The following is a 21,992-nucleotide window of genomic DNA, read 5'->3' on the forward strand; positions in this document are numbered from 1 at the left end:
GTAGCAGATGACAGAACGAGGAGTAATGGTCTCAAGTTGCAGTGGGGGAGGTTTAGATTGGATATTAGGAAAAACTTTTTCACTATGAGGGTGGTGAAACACTGGAATGCGTTACCTAGGGAGGTGGTAGAATCTCCTTCCTTAGAGGTTTTTAAGGTCAGGCTTGACAAAGCCCTGGCTGGGATGATTTAACTGGGAATTGGTCCTGCTTCGAGCAGGGGGTTGGACTAGATGACCTTCTGGGGTCCCTTCCAACCCTGATATTCTATGATTCTATGATCACATCTTACAAAGCAGCTATAAAAGAAAAAAAGAAGGGTAGATGAGAGGTTGGGATTGTCAAAGGGACAAAGTTTGGTAGTTTGGGTACATTAGCTGTGGATTTATATACTTTATGGTAAGTTTAACCTTAGCTCTCAGTGTCCAGGCATTTCAATTATTAATTTGCTAACTACAATTGACTTTTTTCTGGGAATTCAAATTGCACATATACACTGCACACATACAAATGGTATGCACACACACAATTACAGCAGTTTAAGTTAAGTTTCCTTCATTTGGAAATTCTGCTGCTTTCAGAGACATTCCAGTTCTTAGATGGGAAATCAATTGAAAGCAGAAATATCCCTGATAGTGGAAGGAACTTTTTGAGTATGATTACTGTATAAATAAATAGATTTAGCTACAAGCATCAGAGGTGGAGAAAATCACAGAAAACATATTTGTAAATATATTAGTCTAATTTCACCAATATCTGTTGAATAATACATTAGCTGAACAGTATTAAATCAGAAATAGAGCTTTGACCAACTAATAATGGATAGCTTGGGCTGCTGAGTATAGCTGATGTGTATTTAACCAGTTTTGTCAAAGTATATAATATGTACCTTGAAGTCAACGGGGATATTCAAGGAACAGAAGTCTTCTCCCTCTCCCAGATCAGATCAATTTACATGATAGGAGGCTTAGATTATGAGCTCATGGGGCTGTGTGTAGTGTGTTCCTGAGTGTGTGCAGACCGTAGGTGCTATCATAAAGATGATAATTAATAGCAAAATACAATGGTGAAAATGTATCCATTATGTAGCATTCACTATCAATATATCTCACTTTCATAAAAGATAAGTGTTTTGCACAAACCATCTCTCTTTACAAGCTCTAAATCTTTGTTCAACAAGGAACAATATAGTACCAGCACAACAGAAGAATCATCAGTCTGAATATGGTTTGCTCTAAAACCCACAAGATAAATTACAAATAATAAAAGCATTCAGCCAACTATACTCCAGCAAGTCACAAGTCCTTTTTAAAAGCCATTGATGATTTAACAAGTGAGCCATGTGGCTCTTTTCTTGTTGATTTAAACTCTGCTACGGTCTTCTCAAAGAAGAATATTTGTGAGAACTTATTGTACCCAAATGGCACACAGCCAGTGCAAAAAATATATATATATATATATATATATATAAAATTCTGCTTATAAAGACAGATGGCAGTAAGTTAGAACTGTCATAAAAAGTGGACTGCAATCTAATAATCATGTCTAGACATTTGCTGAGAAACCTGACTGTTATAAAACTACTCATCCAAGTCCCCTGCAGCATCACAAGGCACTCTTCTGTTCTGCTTTGGATGACCTAGTGGCAGCTTTCAAAAATGTTGCTTTAAATATATTGAAAGGAAATCTGCTTCTGACAGCTAACCAAGTGACTACTCTGGCAAAAATGTATAAAGCCCCAGCAACAGAAGTCCAAAGAAAGAAAGAAAGAAAGAAAGAAAGAAAGAATCATTAGCCATTTAAGGGACCTGAAAAGAACCATTCTGAGTTTTCTGGTTATTCCATTTTCTGGTCTTTTAACATATTGTTAATTTAGCATGCACTGAAGACAAAAATGTCAGTGGTAATTCAGCAACAGCTGTATCACCCCAATGCAATTCTAATGCAAGAGTCAAGACAATTACTGTATCAAGTAAATTTTAAATGAGACACATTTTTCCCACACACTGACCTCTCTGAAAATAAGAGAGGCTGAACTCTTAATCAGTGTTTATAAATTCTGCTGCCTTCTGATATAGCATGGAGCACAAGCAAAATGGCAGTTGATTTTTCTCTATGCCTTCCTGAAAGGCAGCTGTGCTAGCTTGAGCAGATGTTAACTTTGTCACTTAAAAACTTTCTAGAGATATTTTTACATAAACATTATAGGAAAAAATCCTAATATGCAATTAGAGAAAAATGGAATGGTCTAGGAAATAAGGCAACAGGGAGTGAAGCAGGAGCTGTGGATTTTATCCTGGCTCAGGAATTTACTCTCTGAGCGAAGCTTAGGTGAGTTAGTTACAATGTAATGCACTCTTATATAGAGGAACAGCACCTAAACCCTCAAAATAACATATCTGAAAAATCAGGCCACTTATTTAGGCACTTAAGTATGGATTTAGAAGCCTAACTTTAGGCACCCAACTTTTAAAAACTTGGCAACAGTTTACATTATCAAAAGGCCTGTAATCTCCACTCCACCCTGCAGAGATAAATAAATATATATTAAATCATGGAATTAACCTGATGTGTTCTGTGCTTGACTAGTTAAATACAGGTTTTTGTTAAATCCCATCCTATCCACCCTGCAATTATATATTGCCTATTCAGAATGTAAACGCTTGGGGCAGGGAGTTTGTCTTCCCACATTTCTGTAAAGCACCTAGGAGAGTACTGACACTACCTAATTATATACAACAGTGATTAATAGTTTTAGCAAATGTTTGAACTGTACAGGAAAGATAGCAAAGTGCTGTGGTATAGGCAGTGAAACTCAGTGTTGCAACACTCAGATCAATATTTTCCTAGACATTTGTTATTTAATTCTGACACCATTGCTGAAAGAAAAATGCAGCCACAGGGATTTTAAGGCAGCTACATTTAATACAAGGCTATGTACTTCTTAAGTTTAAAAAATTCTCATGAAATTGCCATTTTCAAATCAAAATATTTCACCATCTGACCCCCAAACAAATTCTTGTTGTGTTGGGGCGAGCATGCCAAGCAGTCAAGAGCAGACAAGTGATTGGGTTGGCCCACTTGTTGGTTTCTTTTCCTATATACTTTGATTTGGATGGTCTCTGTTTCTTCACTTGTGGACTCCTGTGATTTGCCAGGAAGACAAGTTAGCTCAGAGGAATATTTATAACTGGACAGTTGAACTCAAGTCCAGGATTTGTGGCTGTATTCATATAACTGTCCTCACACAATCAGCAGTTGTGAATATTTATAAAACATCCATATGCTGACTGAAACAAATGACATACAGCTGGACTGACTGCAAACCTTAGCTGGAATAGATAATGATGCCCATAAGCATGTCAGCACTTGATCTGAGAACAACAGACTAGGAAAATACCTCTTCTGGCCATAAGCATTGCTAGCTATTCCAATGAAATCTTCTAGGGGGCTGCCAAAAGTGAGGCCAAGGAACACACTGGGATCATGGAAAAAAGACACACCCAGAAGGAGCAGGGCCTACCCAACTCCATCTTTGTTAGACATCTTGGCAGTCTTGCTGAGTGGGTCCTTCCTGGACAGAGTGGATTGACACCAAGCCATGAGCAGTGTGAGATATAGGAGCCAACTGAATGCATAGTGTGGAAGCGGACCAGGAAAAACCACTTTTGTCAGAATGGCAATGAAGCCCCCCAGCAGGAGGGAGGAGGAGACAAGAAAAGAGTCCCAGCATAATCTAGGAGAGAACTGGCTAGCTAAGGTTTGAAGAAGTGAGGTGATGAAGAGAGAGCTGCTGTAGTGAATCTAATGTGTTGAGGCATCCCTTTCTTTACCTTACACAAGCTGAGAATTGGACTAGGCTAGAACAGAGCTGCCTTCTTGATGGTAACCGGTTGTGTGATTTCCCAGCAGCATCAGGATACTGGATTGGATACATAAAGAGACTTCTCACTGATCTGAATAGGAGTTTGTCCAAGTAAGATTTAAATGAAAAGTGAGAAAGGATTTCAGAATTTGGCCTTAAATCACAGAGAGTTCCTATCACCCTCATTTTCTGATTGGTGAGATGAGAGAGGCTGCTGAAATTTATGGGAGGAGCGCTACTGAATTTTTTTTCTGTTACAGCATGGGGTCATAGTATGAAAAAGGTTGAGAATCACTGCCTTATAGGTATTTATAAGGAGGATCCTGGGAACTACAGGCCAGTCAGCCTCACCTCAGTCCCTGGAAAAATCATGGAGCAGGTCCTCAAGGAATCAATTCTGCAGCACTTAGAGGAGAGGAAAGTGATCAGGAACAGTCAGCATGGATTCACCAAGGGCAAGTCATGCCTGACCAATCTAATCACCTTCTGTGACAAGATAACTGACTCTGTGGATGAAGGGAAAGCAGTAGATGTGTTATTCCTTGACTTCAGCAAAGCTTTTGATATGGTCTCCCACAGTACTCTTGCCAGCAAGTTAAAGAAGTATGGACTGGACAAATGGACTGTAAAGTGTATAGAAAGCTGGCTAGATTGTTGGGCTCAACGGGTAGCGATCAATGGCTCCATGTCTAGTTGGCAGCCGGTATCAAGCGGAGTGCCCCAAGGGTCAGTCCTGGGGCCGTTTTTTTTTCAATATCTTCATTAACGATCTGGAGGATAGCATGGACTGCACCCTCAGCAAGTTTGCAGATGACACTAAACTGGGAGGAGTGATAGATACGTTGGATGGTAGGGATAGAATACAGAGGGACCTAGGCAAATTAGAGGATTGGGCCAAAAGAAATCTGATGAGGTTCAACAAGGACAAGTGCAGAGTCCTGCACTTAGGACAGAAGAATCCTATGCACTGCTACAGACTAGGGACCAAATGGCTAGGCAACAGTTCTGCAGAAAAGGACCTAGGGATTAGAGTGGACGAGAAGCTGAATATGAGTCAAGAGTGTGTTCTTGTTGCCAAGAAGGCTAACGGCATTTTGGGCTGTATAAGTAGGGGCATTGCCAGCAGATCGAGGGACGTGATCATTCCCTTCTATTTGACATTGGTGAGGCCTCATCTGGAGTACTGTGTCCAGTTTCGGGCCCCACACTACAAGAAGGATGTGGAAAAATTGGAAAGCATCCAGTGGAGGGCAACAAAAATGATTAGGGGGCTGAAGCACATGACTTATGAGGAGATGCTGAGGGAACTGGGATTGTTTAGTCTGTGGAAGAGAAGAATGAGGGGGATTAGATAGCTGCTTTCAACTATCTGAAGGGGGGTTTCAAAGAGGATGGATCTAGACTGTTCTCAGTGGTACCAGATGACAGAACAAGGAGTAATGGTCTCAAGTTGCAGTGGGGGAGGTTTAGGTTGGATATTAGGAAAAACTTTTTCACTAGGAGGGTGGTGAAGCACTGGAATGGGTTACCCAGGGAGGTGGTGGAATCTCCTTCCTTAGAGGTTTTCAAGGTCAGGCTTGTCAAAGCCCTGGCTGGGATGATTTAGTTGGGGATTGGTCCTGCTTTGAGCAGGGGGTTGGACTAGATGACCTCCTGAGATCCCTTCCAACCCTGATATTCTATGATTCTATGATAATGGGTTTTATTTCCACATCTATTGAGATTACTATATGCATCTCCCCTTGGGACGACTCTCTCTAGGTTGAATAGGTGTATAGTCCTATTGCTTGAGATTGTTGGCAGGGTCCTGGAAGGCCATACCACAGTTGGCCACACCAAGTTGGAAAATTTTAACTAGGGGGGAGATCAAGTGGGTCAATAGTCCTGTATATGTAATGTGTCTATTAAAATACAAGTAGGCTGTATATGCAGTAATAGGTTTCTGTATCATCGAGACATAACTGTTCTAGGGCTATGTTATGTGTATTACCACAAGGTGACGGTGTTTTTAGCTTGCCTTTTTCTCATTGCTGCTGTTTGTATCTCTTCCTGAGGATCTGTCTTCTGTGGTGAAGGAACATAGTAGCATGTTTTGAAGATTTACACTGACTTAAGATAAATCTTTATATTCTGTCTTAATTTCCTAAAAGTGCAAACACATTTTATAACGAGAAGAAAAAACCCAATTACAATGTTCTCAGTTAATAGTGTCCAAAAAAAAAATTAGATTTGATTTTAGCATGCTTATTCCACAGTGATAGATTCTCTTGGGGATAAAAAAGAGGTAGGAATGTATAACTTTCCAAAAGGTCTACTCTTTTACTTTCAGAAATCAATGTGACACTTTTCTTTTATTTTTATCTTCCCTTGATCATGATTTTAGCCTTTCAGGAGTCTCTATGTAGCGATCCTGGTGTAAATGCAAAGGACAAGCTCTCAAAGCTAGAGTTTAATAACCACTTCATGAGAGCTCTGCAAGTGTTGCTATGATTGATGAGACAGTGATGATGGATGGGAGACCTGTCATCTTCAGTTATTTTGTGAGCTACCAAACGGTGTTCAAATCCAGATAATGTTGCTCCGTGCCAGCTCAGGAAGAATGTGAAGGCTCAGCTTTTCGACAAAGTGGTAAGACAGACATTGTTCCCAGTGTTGGGAACCTTGACAGGCCCAATATCTCAGTCCCACTGTAAGCCATAAATCTACAGATGTACGTGTGTATATACTGTGTTTATATGGAGAGCCTCAGGGTATCATCTCATTGTGTCTAACTAGCTAAGCAGGGCCAGAGGTGGTCATTAGTTTGATAGGAGACCTCTAGGGATAAACCTAGAAGCTGTAAGACATTCAATAGATGTTACTCTTTGCCCTGAATGAATACTCAAAGAATGCCCTGACACTGTGTGATTATGGTAGGGTGCGAAAGTGTGTGTCTCATATATGTATATATTTTGGAAGAGACATAAAGCCCATATTCTGACAATGTATGTTCATTAACAATTCCATGGCACTTTTCTCAAGCACATAATTATTAGCTTAAAGTCCACCTGCCCGTTTCCAGATAAGTGGGTTCAGTCAATTAGTCCTCAGGTTTCACTGTCCTTCAATGTCCATTTTTGCCTAAATTATTCATGGGACGTAAACACTACAGATGGTCAGTTAGTTCTTATCAAATAAGAAGTGGTTCAAACCACAACACTGTTCCTGAACCTTTTAAAATCTATTTTTCTATCTACCTAGGCTTCCTTATCATGCCCTTCGCTGTAGTAGCTGAGTGCTTTACATGATTTGCTTGTTTCAACTGACTTAACCTCCCCCCGCCCCACTCCGATATAGCCTTCTAAAAATCTATACCTCTAGTTTCCCCACAAATTGAATCCAAAATCATTCGCATCTCCAGGCCAGGCCAGTTTCTCACCCCTTTCCCTTGACTCTGACTCCCCCCGTCTTTTGATCTCTTGTGTCTTTGCGGGAACTCAAGCTGGTTCCTAATTCCAAATCTCACCCAGCTCTGGGGCTTCCTATGGAAAAGAAACACACATGGAAGTTCCTTAATGGCACCAGCAGTGATTGGTGTGTTGTGATGATATATCCCAACATACCAGAAAGGCATTAGAGGGGAAGAGGCTGTAACAGATCTGTCTTGTATCCCTCTTTCCTCAGCCCCCCGAGTTCAGTGCATTTCTTATGGTCTCAAAAGGAAACCAGGGGGGAAAAAACAGTGAAGTTTTATGTATCCAGGTCAGCTGTGCTGTTAAGAAGTTAATTTTTACAATGTTTTTTTTCAACCCTGAAAGTAAAGGTGGTGAGGCTTTTTAGAATGTCTCCAAAATAAAAAATACATATATTTGGCTTTATTTTTATGACAGATGTCACCAACATTGCTATGTGAGAGGATCATTTAGGGAGCATAGGACTATTCGAGAAATACTATGGTTAATAATAGGCTTTTTGTGCAACACATTTTTTCCCTGAGCACATATGACAAAAAGAAAAGGATGATGGATCCTGAAAGCCATGACGAAAGGAGTCAGAGGACTACTACCTTTCCCAGGAGGAGATACAAAAAGAAACATACAAAGCCTTTTGACTGATCTGAGCAGTGAGCAAATAACTTTGAAAGGGTGTTAAAAAGACAGAGATGATCATTTACCTGCAATAAATGCATATCTGTGTACTATGCATAAGGTATAAATGGAGTAGTGCAGTAGTGACAGAAAAATGGTGGTAGGAGGAATGAAGGAGATTAATTTTTAGAGTTGAAAATAAATTAAAATATTTATATTCATTCAGATTTCATTGGCATCTGTCATGGACATGGCGTTCTCTGGGTAGTTAAAACTTCTAATGGCAACAAATGCTATCTGAGTTATTGTAAATTCAGGACAACTACTAAGAAGCATCTGATAAGATAAAATGCATGTTTTAAAATAATAATAATGCAAAGGGGTCACACAGTATTATACTAATATAAGATTTTTGGTCCATGAATACAATATTGTGAAGTGCTGTCCCATAAAAACAAGTTTTATCCTAAAAGAAAAGGAGTACTAGTGGCACCTTATGCTTATGCTCAAATAAATTGGTTAGTCTCTAAGGTGCCACTAGTACTCCTTTTCTTTTTGTGAATACAGACTAACACGGATGCTACTCTGAAAGTTTTATCCTGTATTTTTCTATACACCGGTCCTTTATTTCCTTGAAAAGTATGTAATCACTCCAATCTACCATATGTACTAGGCTAAAAACTCAAGTATTTAGCCCAGATATGTGCACATAACAATCATATGCAACAGTGCTTCCATGACAGTGTGTGCAAGTCCTCCATTTGCAGGCACTGATCCTGCAATTGCACATTCCAAGGATAATTAGGTGACCAACCGTTTCTATGTTTGTCCACTTCATATGTAACTATGGTATAACTATGTATGCAATCATGGTATTTGCAAACATAATCATGTGCAATCACTTGTGTGCACATATGAATCATGTGTCCACATATTTAGATGTCCATTATATATATAAACTGTTGTTGGTAGAAAGAGAGAGGTTTTACTGTGTATTAATCTTTTCTGCACCCTGTGCCATGTTTTCAGTGTAAAATAAATGAAAGGTGTTAAAAGAATTGGTAATGGGTAATTTTGAGAGTTTACACAAAGAGAGAGGAGCTTCTGTTTCAAATTTCTTATTCATTTAATTTCTTGGTCACAGTTCATAAGAATAATAATACTTAGCTCTTTTATATGGAGCACTTTTCATCAGTGGATCTCAAAGCACTTTACAAATGGAGGTCAGTATTATTACCTTTGTTTTACATATAGGGAAACTGAGGCAAGGAAGTTTAAGTGACTTGCCTGAGTCCTGCAGCAGGCCATTGGAAGAGCCAGGAATAGTATACTGTAATCTACCATGTAGTTACATTGAAGTTACAGTGCAGTTGTGCTTTGCTTTTGTTCATTGATACCGGTAACTACCACTTATTCATCTAAGAATACATGACTCAGAATAATTACAATGTAAATACAATATAGTTAATACACCTGTATTCTTATATTACCTAGATTAAGAAGAACACCATAGGGCAAATAATAAGGAGCAAATTATCCCCAAATTTTCAGGGAAGTGAAGACGGGGCACCAAATTGAGTTTTCTGTAGCTGAACTTTTTAATATGCTTACCATATTTGTAAAATTGGCAGGAATATGTGTGTGTGGGGGGGAGGGTTGTTTTGTTTTTGCTTATTTGGTACTTACAGTCATGTGGACCATGTGAAGGACTGTATTGCAAAAGGTCAAAAAAACTTGCTCCATTTAATTCTTCTGCATGCTTAGGTGGTTTTGTACAATCACAGAATCCAAGAAAAGCTGTCTTTTGTAAATCTGAGGTAATACCACTTAAACAAATGTCTCTGAGCACAGTGGTGTATATGTAGCCTATTTCCCAGTGCCAGGATGATAGATTTCTTATGCAGTTGTCTTTCTGTTAGTAGAAATATAAAACTTCCATCAAATATCTAGAAAGTCTGACAAAATCCAAGTTCTAACAAAAGAACAGTATAGTATACAATAGGAGCAGAGTCAGAATCTCTAATCTACTGTCATATTTAGTCACATTAATTCCCCAGAAGTGAGTGCATCATATAGCAGAGAAAATAATCATTCACCAGACACACATAGTGGTTAAAGAATAGGAGATTACTCTTCCAGATGTTTATTCTATTGAAATAACTGGTCTGCTCATTCTATCCCCATCTCAAACTACTAAGATCAACATGACTTTCAGTTTCAAATAGTAAAGAAAATAAATGGTTTGCTTCTATCCAATTTAGTGTTTGTAACAAACACATTTTCTTGCTACATCTAAATTAGTACTGCTGTTACCTGCTTCTGAAGAGACATAGAGCTTGAAATAAAATCTCTCACTAGATCCATTAAAACCTTCAAGCAGGACAAGTTTAATTTGGCAGCCTCTCCAAGGACCAACAAACCTAATACAGAATCCAACCTAGATATTTCAAGACAGAAAAAAAAAACTTTAATCCAAAATAAAATAATGGATTTTTAAAATATTGGCTAGCCAGAGGCAATTAGTGTCCTGTTTTGTAGAACCAATTAGTGTCAATAAATGCAGGCATTTGTTGGAGCTAGTTAACATCAAAGTCTAGAAAGCAAGTGAAAGTGTACCACAGATTTATGGAGATTTGGTGAGTTTAATGTAAAGATCTGACAATACCCAGGCCCTAGAAAAGCACAAACTTTCCACATTTCTTTCTGGATCCACAGTAAAGGCAGATCAACTAGCTCCATGCTTTAATGGTGTCTTAGTTCTGTTATACCTTGACATCATTCATGGAATGAACATTTTGGTACTGGTAACAAGTGGTTCACTGCTAGATCTCAAAAGTACTAGGTTTCTGTTCAAATGGTGGGAAACAAGTCATTAGATAATGATTTATATCACTTTGTTTAATGGAAAACATAAACTGTTTTCACAGCCATTGAAATTAGGGTTAGCAAATTGAAATTAGTGTTAGCAAAGCTCTATTAGATATCTAGTTCATTCCTCTACTAACCCTTAGGGCCAACATGCTGGCCCTACCAGTGACGTAGGAGTTATTTGGCTAACTAGAAGGGAGAAAAATGATGATTTGTCATAATTTCTGACTGGTAAACAAGGGTAATAACTAACAATGAATCAAATTGGTGGGAAGTTTCTAGCAAGGCACAAGAAAGGAAATTATCAGGTAAGAAATGTACCATTCTGCTAGCAGTGTCTCCCACAATTCTGTTATACCTGGGCTATCCCTTCCTGTCTGCAGTTTCGGAAGCAGTTCAAAGTTGTAGCATAGCCTGTGATAGTCACGACCCCTTCTCTGGCCTGCTGCCAGATGATTCCTCCCAAAACTGTATAAAAACTTGTAGAATATGATTAGTAACAATAACTTCAGTGCCAACCAGTAAACTATGTACAGTAGTCTAGAGGCCTACCTCTCAAAATTAAATTCCTTTGGCTAAGAAGCCATCTAGGAATGGTAGAATGGTGGGAGATGCTGCTTTCAGAAGGCAAATGATCAGATAAGAAATTTACCATTCTGCAGCTGAGTATCTCCCACAATTATGATTATGTACCGGGATTAGTGAACAGAAGCAGGGAGGGATTAGAAAAACAGAATGAAATAGAGAAGACCTCCCCCAGCCCACCCTGAGTTAATTGCCTAGACTGGCAATGCTATTACAGGACCACTGCTTGCAGCGCCTTCCTGACAAAGAAGGCTTCTACAGAAGACAGAAAGTCCATTTTAAAATGCCTAATAAAGGTGTTAACTGATTACCACTTTGCTGCCCTGCAGATCTCTGCATGGAAAGCACAAGCTCTTTCTGCCCAAGAAATCACCATAGACCTTGTGAAGTGTACTTTGATTCCATATGGAACAAGAGTACCTGACATCTTGTATGCCTCTGTGAAGCACAGCTTGATGCATCTAGCTAGTGACAACTTGGATATCCTGAGTCCTTGACACTCAGGATGAAAGGAGGCAAACAAGGAGCCCAATCTTCTTGTTGATTTTGGTGTGCTTCATATAGATCTTTAGTGCTCTTTGAATGCCTGAGTGCCACAGCTTTTCTGTTGGATGCTGTCATAAATATAAAGGGAAGGGTAAACCCCTTTGAAATCCCTCCTGGCCAGGGGAAAGCTCCTCTCACCTGTAAAGGGTTAAGAAGCTAAAGGTAACCTCGCTGGCACCTGACCAAAATGATCAATGAGGAGACAAGATACTTTCAAAAGCTGGGAGGAGGGAGAGAAACAAAGGGTCTGTGTCTGTCTGTAGTCGTTTTGGCCGGGGATAGACCAGGAATGGAGCCTTAGAACTTTTAGTAAGTAATCTAGCTAGGTATGTGTTAGATTATGATTTCTTTAAATGGCTGAGAAAAGAATTGTGCTGAATAGAATAACTATTTCTGTCTGTGTATCTTTTTTGTAACTTAAGGTTTTGCCTAGAGGGGTTCTCTATGTTTTTGAATCTAATTACCCTGTAAGATATCTACCATCCTGATTTTACAGGGGGGATTTCTTTATTTCTATTTACTTCTATTTTTTATTAAAAGTCTTCTTGTAAAACACTGAATGCTTTTTCACTGTTCTCAGATCCAAGGGTTTGGGTCTGTGGTCACCTATGCAAATTGGTGAGGCTTTTTATCCAACATTTCCCAGGAAAGGGGGGGTGCAAGTGTTGGGAGGATTGTTCATTGTTCTTAAGATCCAAGGGTCTGGGTCTGTAGTCACCTAGGCAAATTGGTGAGGCTTTTTACCAAACCTTGTCCAGGAAGTGGGGTGCAAGGTTTTGGGAAGTATTTTGGGGGGAAGGACGCGTCCAAACAGCTCTTCCCCAGTAACCAGTATTAGTTTGGTGGTGGTAGCGGCCAGTCCAAGGATAACGGGTGTAATATTTTGTACCTTGGGGAAGTTTTGACCTAAGCTGGTAAAGATAAGCTTAGGAGGTTTTTCATGCAGGTCCCCACATCTGTACCCTAGAGTTCAGAGTAGGGGAGGAACCTTGACAGATGCCATGGCTTTGGACAGAATGATTTCCTCTGAGGCATGGGATGACAAATTCACCTTAGATAAGAATGATTCTGGGGTTCTTAACCCCGCCTTGTTATCATGGAACGCAAAGTGGGGTCCCTGCATGGATAAAGTTGCTAGTTCAGAAACTAATCTAGCAGACATGATGGCTACCAGAAAACAGGTTTTGATGGATAGGTAGAAGAGACATTAATGTCAGTGGCTCAAAAGGGTGTGTAGTTATCTAACTGCAAGTTTAGCCAGTCTGACTACTCAGAGAAATCTGGATACTTGAGGGCTTTCTGTCAAGGAATCAGAGGATCCCAAGAATAGATCGTTACTTAGAACTGACACCTGGTGCACTTTTGTGCTGGGCTAACGTCCTTTTTCATCAGCTTCCTGAAGAAAGCCCAGGATAACTGGGATACCAGGATCTTTGGGATTTTTGTTGTATTCCACACCACAAGCTAAACCTAATCCAGATGCCCTTTAGTGTTGAAGCTAGCCTGGAAGAGAAGAATAGAGTTCCAAGGCCCTGAAGCACGAAAAATGGGGCCATGTTCATGAGTTGATTCCTGAACATGAAACCAGGACACCCGGTAGCTGTAGACATTATGGTCGGTCTTGCATTTAGCATTTAGCAACATGGATATCAGGTTCTGGATCTCGTGGTATTTGTCCAGTGATTGGTAGACCTTTGAGCATAAGTTTCTATTTCCATTCCCACATGAACTATCTTTGTGGAGGGAATCAAGGAGCTCTTCTTGGTATTTATCACAAATCCATATGCTTGATTCAGCATCCAGACTGTGGCACTGAGTGCCATTGCTTAGGTGGAAGTTCTAATCAAGATGCCATCTAGAAAGGGAACAGGTGAGTTTTCTGAGACCTAAGGTCTGGCTATTATTACCACAGGAATCTTGGTGAAGACCCTGGGAGCTGATGAAAAGCCAAATTGGAGTGATGGGTACGAGTTGTGAGCTGTTGTTTTGAGATGGGGGACTGGATGAAGAAGGGATAGGGTGGGGCTTTAGATTGAGGAGTATCTGCAACATGCCACCTCTCTCACCCACTTCTGTGGTCAGTCAAAACCATTATTCTGAGAAATAGAGAATTCTGCCTTGCAGATTCAAGTTTGGATAGAGGTATGTATGTTTTTTGTCATACTGGGCTCTAAGAGGTAGTGGACCACCTCTGGATTTGCCACCCAATCCCCCATTCCAGGGTTTTCTCCATATATACCAGTTGCCTTTCCTCCAGTGCCTTTATTTGGGAGGACTGACAATCCTTGTTGCTAGGTTTGTAGTCCCTCTTTAGAGCACTGAGAGAAGGGATTGTTTTGGTTTGGCAGAGCTTTCTGCCACTATTTTGTCTAGTTCTTCCCCAGAGAAAAGAGAGCCTGTGAATTTAGATGAGCACAGAACATTTTTGTAGTGAATGTCAACCTTCCAGCTGTGGAGCCAGATGTGGCATCTGGTTGCTGAGCTGAATGCCATGTCCCTGGCTGAAAAATCTCATCGCATCCATTGATGCATCTGCCACAAAATCTGTTGCTAGGAAAATTTTCGTAGGAGTAGACCAGAAGACAGGATGATCTCTTTCATAGCTCTAAAGGCATGCAGCCAGGACACAGTGGCTCTTGCAAAGCTGCCACAGATGCTCTAAGGGTGGTCAATGAAGCCTCAAAGTTCCTTCTTCAGGATGTCTTTCACCTTTATATCACTTGGATCTTTGGGAAAGAAATCCTCAGCCACTTTCATATGGGGTTACTATATATTTTACCTGAGATGTCACTGCAGCACTGACCTTTGGTATATCTAATGGCATTTTTTGGCTCTTGCAACTTGTAATACCTAAGTGTATACCTGCTTATGTGTTTGCCCTTATTCGGGGTTTCCTATTCCTTTCTGATCACATCCTTGAAGGATGAGTGCAGTGGGATTGCTGTCTCAGAAGAGGATTTAGAGGACAAGCCTAAAGGGATACCTGTCTTCTAGCACCTATTTAGGTTGGATCTGGATTGTGGATTTGACCTTTTTGCACATGGTTTCAAATGCTTCAGAGGGCCAAAACCTTTTTATCTCCTCCGTGCCCCCACCCCCCCACACACACGTTCTGCTCAGAGCCTCAATCTGAGAGGTCCCCTTCCTCAGTAAAAGAGGAGGTGTTTGAGGCAGAGGATGAATACCTGCTGTATGTTATCTTTTTATATACCTTTCCTTTCCCTTTTTTGCTCTTTCTGGATTTTTTAGCCTTTTTTGGCCAACTTTTCAGTGGTTGCCACCCAGCTGTTTCTAGGGCATGGTCTTTTGCAGTTTGTTTTATACAGTTCCTTGAGCCCTGTGGATCTCTCTCTCTCACTGTTCTCCCCCTCAGAGTTGCACTCCCACTGCCTGGGGAATAGGATTTCATTGCCAGAGTTCCATGGTTCAATCTGGGAAGAAGGGGAGCTGAGTATGAGTGCTGTTTCTCTGCTTAGTGAAATTATGACTCATTTAGGAGTTGGGGGGGGTTCTTTTGGGTCTTGTTCTGCCCTGGGTCAGATGAAGACCTCCTTGTCATTGGCATCTCCGAGTCCTCCCTCTGGTCTGCGTCTCCAAATCAGACTTTTCTGTTTTGGAGTCACGGCCTCTTGGGGCACGGGTGTGGACCCAACATTCCTGTGCCCTAGCTATACCAGGGTCTGTTGACTGAGAACAGGCAGGGTACAATTTGCCCTCCGAAGAGTCTATAATAGCTTCCTTGCAGATACACCACCACTTGGATTGAACTCGGTGCTTGTGAGACAGCTCTGCTATGCCTGAAAAGGAGCAAAAGAGTCTGAAGTGAGGGGCTGCAGTGCTGGCATGGCTAAGACCACCTGAGGTGGCTGAGACAACCTGACTGCTCCATACCCAGTCCAGGAGATGGAGGAGAAAGGCTGCTGACTACTGCCTGAAAATATGATAAAGTCATAAGCTGGCAAAGAGAACTGAACTGCCAGTTTGCTGCCGTGGAGGCAGAAGATCTGGCAGCAGGCCAGAGAAGGGAGTGTGGCTGGCTAGTATGGGCTGTACTACAGCTTTGAACTGCCTCCCAAAGCTGCAGAAAGAAGAATAGTCCATATGTCTCAGAATTGTTGGAGATGCTGAGCTGCAGAAAAATCAATATTTATGTCAAGTTTTGTTCAGTATCTTTATTAAGTGATCTAAAAGAAGAAGTAAAAATCGGTAAGGACACATATACAAATGCATGCAGAGAGGTTAGTAACTTGGTCAGAAAAATAACCAAATGATTCACCTTGTAAAATGCAAGCAAGTATGTTTAGGGGAGAATAATCTGAAACACAGATATTTAATGCAAGGCAGAAACTTGGTCACTTTCAGCATTATTCCTTTCCAAAATGTGATAGTGGATAGTAAATTAGACATGAGTTTGCAATGCAACATGGTAGCAAAAAAAAACTATATAAAATGTGAGTTGCATACAGAGTCACACCACATTATGAAGCAGAGATTATATAGATCCTTTCTACGTGTTTCTGATATGAGTGCACATGGAATATTGCCTTCAGTTCTGGACACCTCACTCACTATCAAAGATATGAAAAACTGGATGGAATTCAGAAAAGAATCACAAATGATCAGGGCCCTGAGGAACTGACTTTTAAGAGAGATTGAAAGCCCTAAATATGTGAGTATAGTACACATTGGCTGAGCAACAGTTAAGGAAGTGTGTGGGGCGGCGGCGGGGGGAATATATTAAGAGGCTACAAATGTTTGAAAAATATAAATACCACTTTTTGCATGCTTCCAACGGCTTTGCAGGTTGACCGTTACTGATCTGTCTGCTTACTGCACTGATAAAGTTTCCATGATGGCCTTTCCCCCTTTAAAAGATGGTACAGAGCCAGATTTTGCCCATTTGCTCCTGGATCCCAGTGTATCTTTCTGGCAATATAACTGGGATTGCAGTCTCGAAGGCCCACAACATGCCACCTGCAGTTGTGGGGAGCCATGCTGAGATCCCAGATCTCACTGACATCTAGGACAGTGGTTCTTGAAGCCGGTCTGCCGCTTGTGCAGGGAAAGCCCCTGCCGGGCTGGGCCGGTTTGTTTACCTGCCGGGTCCGCAGGTTCGGCCGATCGCGGCTCCCACTGTCCGCTGTTCACCGCTCCAGGCCAATGGGGGCTGTGGGAAGGGCGGCCAGCACATCCCATGGCCCACGCCGCTTCCCGCAGCCCCCATTGGCCTGGAGTGGCAAACCGCGGCCAGTGGGAGCCGCGATTGGCTGAACTTGCGGACGCAGCAAGTAAACAAACAGGTCCGGCCTGCCAGGGGCTTTCCCTGAGCAAGCGGTGGACCAGCTTTGAGAACCACTGATCTAGGAGAAGCATTGGGTCAGGAAGCTCTTGTGGCCAGCCAGAGGACAAAAGGACAGTTCTGTGGACATTGAAAAGCAGATGTCTGCAAGGGGTCATGACCAGGTTGCCAACCAGTTTCAAATAAAGAACAAGCAGCTCAGGAGAAAGTACATTGAAAGGAGGGATAAAAAGAGAATCCAGAGGAAGATTTTTTGATGCACTGGACAGGATTTTACACAATTACAGTATGACCCATCCCATGCACTATTAGGAGTTGCTGCGTGCACTCTCCCCTCACCCCCCACTGAGGCCGACCGGCTCAATCCATTGGGGGATGAATCATAGAATATCAGGGTTGGAAGGGACCACAGGAGGTCATCTAGTCCAACCCCCTGCTCAAAGCAGGACCAATCCCCAATTTTTGCCCCAGATCCCTAAATGGCCCCCTCAAGGATTGAACTCACAACCCTGGGTTTAGCAGGCCAATGCTCAAACCCCTGAGCTATCCCTCCCCCCCGAACTACCCCTCCACCGAAAGGATGCTGGAGAAAAGCTGCCCCGCTGAGACATGGGATCTTTTTGGGACTCAGGACTAGGGTGGTCACTCACTCATTCCCGGAATATTGGATGTTCTGATACTTCCAGGGACACCATGTCCCATCCCCACTGATGTGACCTCACCCCCATTGTGTTTGACCTTACACATATGATGTGTGCAAGGTCATGCTGCACAGGTGACACCATTTTTAAGAGTGCATTCCTCCGTATCCGCGATCCGAGTCTCTCTCCACCTCTAGCCAGCAGCTCCCAGTACTGCATGCCAAGTTGCTCACTACGTAGCCACTGCACACCTGTCACCCACTGGCCACTGCTGCCACTGGGTACTACCCCCAAAACACACTATTGGACATACCCCTGAGTTCCACCCTGCCTCACACTCATTGGCCAGGGCTCCTCCAAAGCACCGCTCCCTCCCTATTTTCGTTGGTCAGTGTTCTTTCTCCACCCAGTGTTTGAAAGACCCCATTGTCCCAGATACCTTCTTCTTTGGTGACCTTGAATGTGCTATTACCCATCAGTCAAGGCTATTACCTGCCATGAGTGGGTGACATTGGGGATACAGGCTGAGCGGGTGGAAGTGACCTTGTGTGTTCTTCAAAATGGCATCCCCCATCCAATATCAGATCAAACCACATCTGGTTTTGTCTCAGTACCAGACTAGGGACAAACCCTAGAAAAGCAGGACTGTCCAGTTTAACACCAGATGAGTGGCCTGCCTACTCAGCACCCTGACAACAGCCAACTGGAAAGCTAAACCCAGTCCTGCCCTGCTGCAATGGACTCTGATTCCTTCCCTGCATTGGCTGAGCCAGAGTCCCAGTTGGAAACTCAGGCCTGGACCAAAAGAGTCAGATTCCTTGGAAGGGAACTTTGGCATGTAAGTACCTATCTTTACCGTTTAATATTATTGTTGGCAACTGTGAGCTAAGAGCCTCCATCTCCCTGTCTTTTGGTGTTTCAAAATGGCACTTGCCAGCATAATACAGCCACAGTCTGAACTCCTCCCCCTCTCCACCTATCCTCTTGCGGAAGAGTCAAATAATGAAAGCATTCATTAGTGCAAAATTCAACAGTGTATTGAGACCCTGCTTACAGGAAGAGAAATTTGCTTAGTTCTTGTAGCTTACAGTAGGCACAACTGAACACTGGATGCCTGGTCAAGGCACAAACAATACTGCTCCCCACTGAGGTACAAATGCCCTATAAAATGTATTCGAGCTGGCAATCATGCCAGGACCCTCACTTCTTTTCTCTGCCTTTACTCCATGTCTGTCAGGGAGATGCAGCAGAAATTAAGACTGAGAAATTGCTCAGTTTTGTTTTGCACATTATAAAGAATAGTTGCATGCCCATGGTCCCAATATAGCTTGAAAGCCCCTTCCAATTCTGCAGTACTTCTGGAAGACTATCCTGGTGAATAGCTTTAGAGCTTCTCTCACTGGTCCGCCCTTTGCCTTTTTGAAAAAGGCAATTCTCAACCTCCTTGTCACCTGCCTCAGCCTAACATCATTGCGAGTCAAGAGGATAGCCTACAGGGGATGTAGAAAGATTACTATCTAGCTTGCTCCCAACAACACCCTCCCCAACCTCCTTTTTATACCTCCAACACCACAGGAGGGCCTCCAGCCCACAAAAAAAACTGCAAAAGCAACCTGGCAACATAGCTCTGACCACCCCAACCCTACCAGCATGAAAAGAGATACAATATATAGAAATCCAAATGGACCAGGCACCCTCTGTACACGCAGGCCACTTATCTCTGAGTTTACCCCAAAGAATGGGAAGAGTCTCAGGGAGTAAAATCACATATACATACTTTTAAAAAAAGCTCTCATTACTTGCCTGGGATATGAACAATAAGTGACTGGGTTATTTTCCCCCTACTCCCATAGTCACAGCACCTGCAACAGCCAACCCATCAAGGACAGGGCCTCTATCTACTGCTTATAGGCTGGCCAGCCTGAGGTGGAGAAAAAGGAAAACTCACGACATGTTTGCAGAACTCATGGCTGAGTCACACAGAAAAACCAGGCTGACTGAGAGGTGGAGCCAGTAGGTGAGGACCCAGTGGGAGAAAGAAATGCACCTCTCCCAGGAGATCATGACAGTGGCCAAGGAAAGAATGGTTGTGGCTAACGACCACATCACCATGGCAAAGGAGAGCATGGAAAAAGACAGAGATGAGAGGTAGCTCATGGATACGATCCTGAGCCAGAACGTCTTCCTGCAAAACATGCTGCTGCTAGGCCAGCAAGCCCTGCAGTCCCATAATTTGGAATCTAGCCATGTCATTCAGCCCCTGGACAATGCTGGCTACTGGGACCAGCAGCAACCCCTAACCACTGCATCCCCACAGCAAGCCCTGCAACACCACTGATAATTTTGAGCTGTGGCACTTAACCCAGAACCCATGCAGACAAGAAGAACCAAAGGCCTGGTGTTTGCTTGCCTGTAATTTTATGGCCCTCCCAACCCCCTCATTTGATGTATTTTAAATGTTCTTACTGTTGCATTCATTAAAGGTTTGTGTATAGCTGGTTATTTTATAAATTGGTTAGTTAAATGTATTTCCAACTACAAAGATGTTGTTTTTCCATTGGTTTCATTAAAAGTTTATTATTGATTTTTTTATTGTTTTGTAATAAAAACTCTTCACAGAACATTCATTATGAGCCACCATTGCAGTTAACACAGAAAATCATTTAACTAACAATGAAATAATGCATGGTTTCTATAAAAGCACATAGGGAACACTAAATACTCCAATGCTTGCAATGTCTGCATCCCAGTACCACCCCCATGGGCTAACATGTTCAGCCAGGGGACTCAAAACACGAACAGGCATCCCTTACAGCATTCCCCCTGACTGTTTGTGTTCTTTGGGATACCTTGCTGGCTGCTCAAACCTCCGAGCAAGTCTCCACCCTTCACCCTCCTACCTACCCTTCAGGCTTTCCTCTTTACTCTCACAAATATTGTGCAAAACACAACATGCAGTTACAATGGTTGGAAAAAAAATTCTGCTGTTTCAAACCTATTCGATAAACAGTGCCACCTGCCTTTCAACAGCCAAACGCACACTTGACTACCATTCTGCAACTACTGAGATGATAGTTAAAATGTTCTTTCCTTCTGTCCAAGCAGCCTCTATATAGCTTTATTAGCCAGAGCATCAGGGGATAAGCCAGGTCTCCCAGAATAACCAAACCAACTTCCATATCATCAATATTCACAGTGGTCCTGGAAGCCTCTCTCCATTAATTTAAATACTACTGAGTTCCAAAAGATCCTAGCATGGTGGATCCTCCCGAATCACTCTGCATTTATGCCTGTAAACCTGTTGCGGTGGTCCACCAGTCCTTGAAGCACCATGGAGAAATATGTCTGTTTATAAATTCTGTGCTCTGGCAGGGGATGTGGGGGCTTGCACCTATACAGTTTGGGACCCCATGCATGCAAAGCCATCAATCTCCTGAGCATTACATAGCTTCATGACCCGGTTAAACAGCACTTCACCAATGGCATAGCAGACCTGTATGAGAATGGCCTCAGCAGTTGGTCTCCCCATGCTCAACTGGTTGGCTGCAGACTAATAACATTCTGGGATGGCCAGCTTCCCAGATGCCAATGGTGACCCATTTCTGCATGAGTATGGGGCACTGCATGTTGGTATCCTGCCACTGAAGCTCCAGGAACAGTTCTGCACAGCTGTTAAAGGTAATCCTCCCTATCCTAAAACTGGATATAGATATTCAGGCCTGTCTGCAAAGGCCTGTACTCTAAGAATTTAGGTGTATTCTTATCACTTGGCTAGTGATAGAGGTATAAAAGAAAGAATCAAAATCACTGTCTGCTGGTGTAAGGGCCTTCTCTTACTGTGACAGTTTGTGGCCCTGTTCTCAGGCTCAGGCCTTTGGCTAAGCAGCAGAGGCAGCCATAAGCTGGGAAGCGAACGGTCACATCCTCACATTCTAAACTAGTCACATTGAAATAAGGTGCTATTGGGCTGTTAGGCACTATCAGGACAGGATTGTATTCCTATCACCTCCAGAGAAAGGGAAGTGCCTAGAAAATGTAAAAGGAAACTTAGTTTGATAGCATCCTGTCTGGCAAGAACTCACTTATCAATAGCTGGGATGTGAAATCCTCACTTCTGTATTGT

At 42.3% G+C, this 21,992-nt stretch overlaps 1 protein-coding gene across 3 annotated transcripts in view; it reads right to left on the bottom strand.

The window, feature by feature from the left end:
- The window catches only part of TMEM232 (transmembrane protein 232), a 138,466-nt gene that overhangs the window by 65,417 nt on the left and 51,057 nt on the right, over positions 1-21,992 (bottom strand). For all 3 annotated transcript variants that reach the window (XM_073344672.2, XM_073344673.2, XM_073344674.2), the window contains exons 9-10: positions 10,244-10,367; positions 9,617-9,842 (exon numbers count right to left, since the gene is read on the bottom strand). In XM_073344672.2, coding sequence (XP_073200773.1) covers positions 9,617-9,842; positions 10,244-10,367 — 350 coding nt within the window. The remainder of the gene's footprint in view (positions 1-9,616; positions 9,843-10,243; positions 10,368-21,992) is intronic.

This window comes from Lepidochelys kempii, chromosome 5 (assembly GCF_965140285.1).
Source record: "Lepidochelys kempii isolate rLepKem1 chromosome 5, rLepKem1.hap1, whole genome shotgun sequence".
Taxonomy (NCBI): Eukaryota; Metazoa; Chordata; order Testudines; family Cheloniidae; genus Lepidochelys; species Lepidochelys kempii.